This window comes from Nansenia antarctica, assembly GCF_963989245.1.
Source record: "Nansenia antarctica genome assembly, chromosome: 1".
NCBI classification, from domain to species: domain Eukaryota; kingdom Metazoa; phylum Chordata; class Actinopteri; order Argentiniformes; family Microstomatidae; genus Nansenia; species Nansenia antarctica.
Window position 1 is genome coordinate 53,092,648 of NC_137674.1, and position 10,865 is coordinate 53,103,512.

A 10,865-nucleotide genomic window follows, 5' to 3' on the forward strand; every position below is an offset into this window, starting at 1 on the left:
GAAGGCTGGTTTGGTAAGGCCGGTTTGGTAGTGTGGTTGTGAAGGCTGGTTTGGTAGTGTGGTTGTGAAGGATGGTTTGGTAAGGCTGGTTTGGTAGTGTTATTGTGAAGGCTGGTTTGGTAAGGCTGGTTTGGTAGTGTGGTTGTGAAGGATGGTTTGGTAAGGCTGGTTTGGTAGTGTGGTTGTGAAGGAGGGTTTGGTAAGGCTGGTTTGGTACGGCTGGTTTGGTAGTGTGGTTGTGAAGGATGGTTTGGTAGTGTGGTTGTGAAGGCTGGTTTGGTCGCGGGGGAGGTCCGCTGGTACAGTGCTTCCGGAAGGTGGGAGGGAGAGGGGGGGGGGGGGGGGGCAGAATCTCATCTCCAGTCCAGAACAATCTGGTCAGAACAAGAAAATCCTCATTGTGTCACTTTGTAGGAAGGGTTTGGCTGGGCTTCCTCTCTTCGCTTCTAGAGAATTCCACCAGGTCCAGTGATTCATGTCATAGAGACAAGGCAAGACAAAATACCTCATATCTGCAACAATGGAGCTAATTCCACCGTATGATTTCACTGGTGGACTGTGGGCTTAATTAAGTGGCAAGGCAAGGGCATGAAGAGAGCCACAAAGGGTGATGCTGTGAGGGGGAGGGGGGAGGGCAGAGTGAGATATCAGGGTCCAATGACGGCTCTTTGGCTGCGGACCGAGTGTCTGATATAACTCATCATAACGCGCCACGTCACCGGATAAAACTGTGGCATCAGTTAGCACAGGCTAAAAACACACCTACATGGAGACACACACGTGCGCACACACACAAACGGGCATGCACGCACACACACAGGTGGTTAAGACACACGGGCACACACACACACACACACACACACACACACAAACACACAAGCTTAAACCCATTCAAACTGAACATCACCACCACACACAAAAGGTAGAGGGAAAAAAATGGAAAAACAATCCCAAATATAATTTTTGGTTTTAGAGCATGGATTAAACATTACATAAAACAGTAATTAGAGCTCAAAGTCATTTCTGCCTCCTGTGAGTCAGCGATAATCCTGGGAGATGGAACCGTCGAGATTACCTCTCCTCCTGGGTAGAAAATTAACGTCAACAGGCGCACGGACAGATAAGTGCAGCGCAGCGAAGGAGCGTCAGATGAAACCCCTCAGATGCAAAGAGAAAACCTGACAGAGGGGCTTGCTCTGCGTTTTTTTGGTGAACAGAAGAGAAATGACAGAGATTGAAGATAGATTGCCAGTGAGGGACATGGGGAGGATTGGAGAGAGAGAGTGAGAAAGAGGGGAGGGGGGGAGGGGAAGAGAGAGAGGGGGGTGGTGAAGGGTCGACTGGGTGATACAAATCTCTGCAGAAAACTTCAAAAAGAAATTCATCAGAGGACAAAAACGTCATTCTTGTCCTATTCTGCCGGGTTTACCACAGTGGCCCTATCAAATGAAACTGAGAGAAATAAGACCCATGGTAGCAGTGTGTGTGTGTGTATGTGTGTGTGTGTGTGTGTGTGTGTGTGTGTGTGTGTGTGTGTGTGCGTGCGTGTGTTTATGTGTGTCTAAGGCTTGGCTTTCCTCTCTCACACACACACACACACTCGAAGTCCCTTGCCATACGGCTGTCTGATGAGCCTCTCGCGTCATTAAGCTCAAGACAAACTTGTCCTAAAGGATTTTTGGGAGAGTCTAGCAGGCTATAGGGGTGACTACAGCTCATTACTAAAGCAGCCGCTGAATCCATAATATTGTCAGGTGTTTAGGAAAACCTTCAATCTTTAGTGTAAAAGGGTGCAGACCAAACGTGAAGTACTGGAAACATCAGCTGACAAAACGTGGGTCTATGAATTAGCCAACAGGGTCTTCAATGCATGCACGCATTTGTGGAACAATATTGTACGTATGATCAATGTAATAATACAAGTCATTGTCTCTCAATCACATGAGAATGATTCAGTTGACTTCATACAGCCCATGACAGGGTCGTGACTAAACCCTGGACACAGCCTCCATGACACAGAGAGGGCTGTTCTCTTCCTGACTAACCCTGGGGGGCTTTTGGGGCAGGCCACTATTCAGCAATTTCTGACAAAACAGTTTTCATGAAAAGTGCCGTTATACAAATACAAACAAAAGTTGGTTGAAGTTTGATTGACTGCAGTGAAGCCTACATCAGTATGGGTATGACTCAGTGGAGGCAGGGGGGGGAAAAAACTTTTTTTTTTTAAACATACAGTATAGCCTACATATATATATATATATATATATATATATATATACGGCCCGGTTTCACAGACAAGGCTTGAAAGGCTAGTCCTGGACTAAATCACACAATTTAAAATCTCCATTGAAGGTGCTTTTTAGCCTAGGATTAGTCTTAAGCCTTGTCTGTGAAACCGGGCCGTGTTCGATACCATCCCTGAGTCCGTTCCATGCATTACAGCGAGCTGGTCCTCCTGACGGGAAGACTGTCAGGGGCTGTGAGGCTGTCAGAGGCTGTGAGGCTGTCAGGGGCTCTGATTGGTCGTTACCGCGACACCTCACAGTCCTGTCACCTGATCATCATTAACCTCGCCGCTGTAGCATGACTGACACCACATCATTATGACACATAATGGGCCTGGTTCTATTCTAGAACATCACCACATCGTCTAGGAATGTGAGAGGAACACTCAGGTTGGAAGTTGACGTAATCAGAATGAGTATCTTTTTTCTTTTTTTACGCTGATAGGTATGTGGGTTTATAGTGCTGCTGGGATCAACTTCATAGACGAAGTTAACTCTTCGCCCCCTAAAAAGTATCAAAAGGACCGGATACGGTGGATTCCACTTCCCACGACAGACTCTCCACCACTGTGCGTTATGAGCAACAGGTTGCGGACGGTAGAGCACACTTGAGTGGTGTTGTGAGTCTAAACACTTCCATGCTGTCCTCTGACACAGACCAACACATGGCCACCGTGGTCACCACCACCATGAGTCAGCACAGCCCAGGACAGGCCCCGCACCAGTCAACGTAAACCACACCTGTTGCCCGACCCCCCCACCCACCCACTTCAACCCCACGCAGTCATCTAACAACCCCACCCCTTGACACTAGCTTTTGTTGTCTGCCAAATGGAGAGAGAGAGAGAGAGAGAGAGAGAGAGAGAGAGAGAGAGAGACAGAGACAGAGAGAGAGAGAGAGAGAGAGAGAGAGAGACAGAGACAGAGACAGAGACAGAGAGACAGGGGGAGAGAGAGAGAGAGAGAGAGAGAGAGAGAGACAGAGACAGAGAGACAGGGGGAGAGAAAGAGAGAGACAGAGACAGAGAGACAGGGGGAAAGAGAGAGAGAGAGAGAGAGACAGAGACAGAGACAGAGAGACAGGGGGAGAGAGAGAGAGTAAAAAACAAAAACAAGCCGAGCACTTTAACTGTTGCCATCAGTCCCCTGTGATCCCTAATCAACACGGTGGTTAACCATTTCTGTAGCAGCACTGCTTTGTACTTCCCCGCAGCACGCAGGGCCTTTGTTAAAGCAAACATCGGCCTATACCAGTGGAGAGATGCCAACAGCTGGGCCCATTTAGGCCCTTTCTCTCTGGGGAGGGAGGTGGGGGAGGGAGGTGAGGGAGGTGGGGTAGCTCCCCCCCCCCCCCCCCCCCCGCGCGCGCGCCGAACGCCAACCCCCCAGCCGTATGTTGAGTCATGGATCTGAGTAGGGGTCAACACACACACACACACACACACACACACACACAACCTGGCCATCTGAACTTTCCCTCTCTCAGACAGACACATAACCCCCCCCCCTATGCTACAATGCAATGAAAGTGCAATGGAACACAATGAAAGCCTTCCATTAACCTGGCTTGCTCTGAGGCCATGTCAAAATGTAATTTAGTGATCCACAGATCTTTATACCACAGACCTCTATACAACCTCACTATACAACCGCATTCGTCTACAGTATAGGTTGAAGAGAACATATTCCATCGGAAACAAATCCAGGCAAGATGGATTATGTTTATGTTAATGTTATTAGAAGGCATGTTTGTTGAACAAGTTGAGAGTTGCCATACGCATACATAATTTTTTTAGAGAATGCACACCCTAACAAGAAAAGGCAAAACCTTGTTTTGTTTGAAACCATTCCTGTTTGTTTCTGTCAACCCGAGCTTCACTAAGTCAAACTGGCTTGACAGTCCTGCTGCCACCATTCGTTTGAACAGGAATTAAAAGTCAAGTGTTTGTCAGGTGTTCTAAGCCAGGTGAGAGTTACTGTAAACACACACCTGCAGAGAGAACAACGTGTGCAGTGGAGGAACTATTATCAGGTGATAGGAGGACTGAGAAGCAAACTATCCTCAACGAACAGTATATAATGGTACCGTATAATAACTGGTTAGGCTTGCCGTGGGTAGGCTGTGCATTGTGTATTATAATGTGAAATATGCTCACTGCCACCCATTGACAAGTGCCACCCACCCACCCACGTTATTAGACTACCGTGTCTCCGAAACAGTGCAAACACAATCTTCCTCAAACATGTCAGGCAGTCGGTGTGATGAAGTACCGCCGCCGACAGACAATCCAACACGGACAGATCAGAAAGCGGATGTTTGAATTATGAATTATGAATTATGTGACATCAGATCATTTCTGTTTCATCGTCGTTGAACCATAATCCCCGACATGATGCAGAAACAGAGGAAGAAATTATAGTGGAATTATAAACCACTGCACGTATTCAGCCAAAGCTGAATTTAGCTTAGAATTTAGACTATTATACGAAATATCTATCTTTTTTTTCTTCTTTTTTTTTTAAAACATTGAAATATTGCAGTGAATATTGGGAGTTTGAGCGACTACTCGTCAAGATCCATTCAACTTGCGGGTCTTGCCTTTTGCCATTACTGCATTGCAACAAATGGGAACGTAAGGCTTGGTTTCACTGAATGAGTGAACAGGTTCTCAAGGGATAGCCCTAGACTGTCGTATGTGTTTTCAGATGATATCCAGAATGTTTGTCATCGTCAACGCTTTAAATAACACCCGTTTACAAGCGAAGCTTGATAGTTGCGCACTGCAAGCTTGCTGTTTGACATGCAACGAAGCAACATCGAAATTGCTGCACTGCAATTTGCTGTAGATGCAGAAAACCGGTTTGTGCAACACACATTATAATGACCAATTTCCAACATAATAAAATACGTTGTTTATTTGTAAATATGAAGTTTTGAGGAGGCGTTCCGATCAAAGAGTTGAGCATACTTAATAACATTCTTCTCATGTTGCACCCTTAGCTACATTTGTTTCAAATCAAGACTTAAAACGACTCACCTCATGATGATTCTTCTGTCACACGACTAAATGTAGTCTCTCTGTCAAAAACGAATAGCCTCTGATCGCCGGAGACTGATCTCGTTCTCTGATATAGTTTTCAGAAAGTTCGCACTTGATTATGCCACAAACAAAATCGATAGGACGCCGCGGGACGAAAGAGGCTCAGTTATATCCAGTAGGCTAAAGTAAAAAATAAAAAAAATGAAAATGTAAAAATCCTTTTTTTCCTACATGATCTATTGCATCGCGCCACCGTGTATGAAATATACAGAGAGAAAACTTAACGGTTTTCGATATTCTGACTCCAGTCGTTTCATGTAGCGGCAGCGTGCCGCTCGGGTCCCGGGTTCTACGGCTGGAAACACCGACGCACAGCCTTTCACAAGTACGTGGGACACGTAACAGACGTGAAGTGCCTACAGAGCCGCCTGTGCGTCTAACCACAGGTCTGGGGTCAGATTACTCTAGCTCCAACCATAACCATAAATAGCGGAATTAAATAGTCTAGTCTAACATCTGACTCTAGATCAGTGAATAATGAGCCACTTCTATTCCACGGGCGACAGAGAGCCACACCTCCACCGATTTTTGGACAGTGACAGGAGATATTGTGCAAGTGCCCCCCCGGGTGAAATGAGAATTAACGGGATATTTGATAGCCAGGGCTCGTAAAACAGTAACCTCCATGCGCCACGATGCGGATAGAGCAAAGCTCTGCAGGTTGTGCTATTGTTCTATTCTATTCTAAGTAGGCTAAAATGATGAATGAATGAATGAATGAATGAATGAATGAATGAATGGTCTTTATTGTCATTGATATAGTACAGGTACCAAACAACGAAATTTGGGAGGGGGGGCTCCCCTGGTGCTAGGGAAAAAAAACTAAAAACAAGAAGGGAAAAGAGCTGGTTTACATAAATAAAGGCTATGTACACTATCCACTATATTATACAAATAAAACACTGATGCCTACTTTTTCACCTTTAGTAGTATCCTCACTCGAATCACCCTTATATAAAATGCATTACATTTGTAAATGGTTTCTATGGTAATTGAATTTAGCATTTTCTGTTCTCACACTAACCAATCATTCAGTTCCATATAGGCCTACAATGCAATTACCACTTACTAAGTAACAACAGTATTGTGATTAATGACAGCATTAGGCAACTACAGAGGTAAAGTGTTATCAACTACACAGTTCTTTTCGTGAGGGTGGTAGGCTGTGTGTGTGTGTGTGTGTGTGTGTGTGTACGTGTATGTATGCATGCGTGTGTGTGTGTGCGTAAGTGTATGTACAGTGTGTGTGTGTGTGTGTGTGTGTGTGTGTGTGCATGCATGCGCATGTGTGTGCGTGCATGTGGGCAAGCGCACATGTGTGTGCATATGTGTGTGTATGCGTGTGTGCATGCATGTGCACATGTGTGCGTGTGTGTGCATGCTTGCAAGAGTGTGTGTGTGTGTGTGTGTGTGTGTGTGTGTGTGTGTGTGCGTGCGTGCGTGCGTACATGTGTGCGTGCGCTGCTTCTGCATTGACAGAGGTCAGAGTCAGAGAGGCTGCCTGGTGATGTCCTCACACAGGTGGCAGCCTGAGCCGTGTGACCGGCCCTGCTGGGTTAAATCAGGAAGACACCCCCGGGCTCCAACTGACACGCTCACCTGTCACTCCAGTCTCTGTGTCACTGTGGAACAAATATGCCACAGTGATGTCACTGTCACTATAATGGAGTCCTGGTGACATATCTGACATGCAGGACGTGACAGGGATGATTATAATGTTACAGATAGATAGACGATGACTAATCTGTATATGTGCCAAATGTGAGGTGTAACCGTGTCTCCCACCCCAGTTGTTGAATGTTTAAAAGTGAGTTAGGAGGTTTTTCCTGAAGAGGGCCACAAGTCATTTGTGTTCTTAATGTATTTGTGACTTGTAACACTTTGTCTTTTGTGTGTGTTTGTTTTTTGTAACCTTGTATGCAGTACACCCTGCTTCTTGTCTGTTTTAGATCCATAGATAGAGAGAGAGAAAGAGAGAGAGAGAGAGAGATAGTTAGTTAGATAGATAGATAGATAGATAGATAGATAGATAGATAGATAGATAGATAGATAGATAGATAGATAGATCCCTGAGGGGAAATTAAGGTGTTACTGCAGCTCACATCACAAACAACACATGTTTGCCTTCTTGCCAGGTCGCCTTTGCAAAAGAGGTTTTACATTACATTTACATTTTGGGGGTTTAGAAGACACCTTTATCCAACAACAAATACGTTTGACTAAGTGAATCATCTATCTACCAGTCATAGCAGGAAAAAGTAATCTATGCTCGGGCCAGGGGCCATTTGTAGTCGTAATGTGAGAAGCACTAGAAGTTTCTAACTTCAATAGGTTATATCTGTTAAAATAAAGGTTAAATAAACAAGAAACAGCTTTTCTTTGTCAAATTAATAGGATTATCCATTCTGATGAAGGTGATCAATAATCATTATAAGGGGGTGGTGTTCAAGTGAATTATCTTCCCTCTCCTTCGTACCCTGCACTGGCTCCCGATAGCAGCTCGCATCAGATTCAAGACCCTGGTGCTTGCATACCAGGCAGCTAAAGGGACAGCCCCTGCCTACCTGCAGGCAATGGTCACCCCCCAAACTCCAGCCCGTTCACTCCGCTCCTCCACCTCTGCTGGCCGACTGGCCCCACCACCTCTACACCAACACGGCAGTCACGCTGCCCGATCACGTCTCTTCACAACTCTGGCTCCCAGGTGGTGGAATGAGCTTCCCACGGCTGTCAGAACTGCAGAGTCACTACTACCCATCTTCCGTCTGAGACTGAAGACCTCCATCTCTTCAGGTTACACCTTAACTGCTCCTCCTGAGACATCTACTACCCCCCAGCACTGCGTGTCCTGAGACATCTGCTTTTCCCCTTTACTGTGTCCCCTAAGACTTCTACTGTCCCCCTTGTACTATTTCTCCAGTGTCTATACAAAAAAAAGGCCCCGGGCCTGAGCTAGATTACTCTTCCTGCTACGACTGGTGGATTGATTATTCACTTGCTTAGTCAAATGTATTGATTGTAAATCGCTTTGGAATAAGGCGTCTGCTAAATGCCAAAAATGTAAATGTAAAATCTTGGTTATGTTGTCAAGCATAGTGGCCCTATTCAATCCAAACCAAATAAGTAACTGCAAATAAAGTTGTGTTTTTTTTGTTTCTTTCAACTGTATGTTTTGGTTTTGTTGTTTAAATGAATTAAATAGTTTTTGTCCTGCAAGAAGAAGAGTGACACTTTTTATATATATTTCCACAGGGCCACTGATGACGGCAGTGGCGGTCGACACATGAACTCATTCTGCCATCTACTGGCCGAATTATGAAACAGCAACATACTTTGAACGCTACAGTATTGTGCCCTGTGATTGGACGACACAGCTCTCGTCCAATCGCACTGAGGTTTTAGGCATACGTCTTCTTCTTTTCCACCTGGTAGTTCGCTGATGTGGTCTTATGGAAGTTAGCAGATCCTCACAAACCAAACCAGACAGTGATTTTCTCATATGCTATACCTCTAATTTGCTAGAATAATGCCGTATTTTCAGACATGGGAGGAGTTCGCCCGAGCCGCAGAAAAACTGTATCTGACCGATCCGATGAAGGTATGTTTAATGACATGTTTCTGTTAAAGGCTGGCTAACAGTAGAAATCATGCTAACTGTAGCTGGCTAGCTAGCCGCAAATAATGTCATTACACTACCCTGTGGACTAGCTAGCGAGGTCAGACAAACCATGCCTGTCGTTTTCCTGAGAAAGAACACTTTGCTTGTGAGTCTAAACCATTGATCTTACCATGTCAACAGACAGACAGAAAGACTGGCCGCATACTTGCTAGTCTCCAGAAAGTTGTCTAGCGAGCCTGGTGATGTGGGTGTTCATTCATAAACATAAGCCAGCTGTTTAAGCAACTCTAGATAATGTTTGATTCTAAACATTGGACGAACTAAGAACTAGTTGTTCTTGCTGAGACTATATAAAGAAGCCTGCTTGACAAGTCAGTTGTAGTATGTGGTTGCATGATATAATACAACAACTTTGAACAGCTGTTTTTGTGTTCTGTCTTCGTTTTGATAGGTCAGAGTGGTCCTCAAGTACCGACACTGTGAGGGAAACCTGTGCATCAAAGTCACCGACGATGCAGTGGTAAGTGAGAGGGAACAGACTGAAGTCACTGGTCTTGTTCAGTGTGTTCAGTTCACAGTCGGAACAGATTAGGGTAGGGTGAATATGCTAAACTGTCCCATGGTCAACATCTTGGGAAAATTCACTCTTCTCAGCCCTATGCTATATTTTTATTTCCGGCATCTTCTATGATTTTTCACCCTATGCATTTTCAGAATCACATATCACAGATGCTGCACACCTATACTCATAGGACACAGCATTTTGAACATGGAGAACGCTGTATCAAAGGAGTGTCCCTGGGGCTTTACACAAACCTAACCCAAGCGGAACTCATCTATGCATGGGTCTGAGGCTGGAATCTAATAGCGTTCAGACTCTGCCCATAGGACAACTTTGAACTGCAGGCGTCAACCCCCTCAGCAGCCACAATAGGGGAGCCTCATACCCCTGACATGTAGTGTTGAGGCCCGCCAGGGCCAACCAGAACCATACTGTGCTGGCTTGCCTTGTTTTCCTTTCACATTGTCCTTTACAGCACTGTTTCAGCAACTATGGTGGATGCGTACAGTAACCAGGCCAGTACAGCTCAGCACAGTTCAGCTCTGCCTTGTAGCTTTGTGTGTGAACTAATCTTTTTCCAAGTATAAGAGAGTCAAATTCTTAGGCTTCAGTTCCTCGACATTGCAGCACCAAGAGAAATAAAGTGGTGGTAGTTATGAAGGTAACCCAGTCACCATGACGATATCCTCTTATCTGTCCGTCTCTGACAGTGTCTCTCTCTGTATGTTTGATTGCAGAGTTTACAGTACAAGACGGACCAGGCCCAGGACGTGAAGAAGATCGAGAAGCTTCATGGCAAACTGATGAGGCTCATGGTGTCTAAGGAGTCCCACAGCGGCGCCATGGAAACGGACTGAACCGCCTAGTCTTCTAACTCTGTAGAGTCTGGACTGTGGCGTGTCAATAGCACAAACGATGGATGAAGGGGGGGACGGAGCCTGAACGCAACGACAAGCAGTGGGGGGGTCATGTGACAGGGATGGGATGGGAGGGGGGGTCAGAAATGAAAATGGAGAGCATAACTTTTGCTGCCCTGAAGCAGGATTGTGCTGTATAGCTCTTTGAAAAAGAGCTTGTATTTATTTTCTGTTTTAAGACGGAGAGAGTGAGACGCATGTCTAATTTACTTTAATGGTTAGATTTATTTTCTGTCTTTTTTTCATCGTTTTTAGGGTTTTCATTTTTATGTACATATGGAGGAAACTTCATGCCCGAGTGAAGATGAACATGAGCGGAGCAGGACCTTCTGATTTCCACACTAGCTATTGTAGTGGGAGACCCCTGTGCTTCCGACACCA

At 45.4% G+C, this 10,865-nt stretch overlaps 2 protein-coding genes across 2 annotated transcripts in view; one reads left to right on the forward strand and one right to left on the reverse strand.

Annotated features, from left to right (window-relative positions):
- The window catches only part of enah (ENAH actin regulator), a 137,556-nt gene extending 131,965 nt beyond the window's left edge, over positions 1–5,591 (reverse strand). Inside the window, exon 1 of the mRNA XM_080543452.1 lies at positions 5,324–5,591. Within this exon, the coding sequence (XP_080399578.1) occupies positions 5,324–5,328 (5 nt within the window). The 5' untranslated portion in view covers positions 5,329–5,591. The remainder of the gene's footprint in view (positions 1–5,323) is intronic.
- Positions 5,592–8,827: 3,236 nt separating this feature from the next.
- srp9 (signal recognition particle 9) lies at positions 8,828–10,494 on the forward strand. The gene is made up of 3 exons (XM_080544016.1): positions 8,828–8,984; positions 9,457–9,525; positions 10,305–10,494. Exons 1-3 carry the CDS (start codon positions 8,913–8,915, stop codon positions 10,422–10,424), a joined length of 261 nt encoding a protein of 86 aa, XP_080400142.1. The 5' UTR covers positions 8,828–8,912; the 3' UTR covers positions 10,425–10,494.
- The last annotated feature ends 371 nt before the right edge of the window (positions 10,495–10,865 follow it).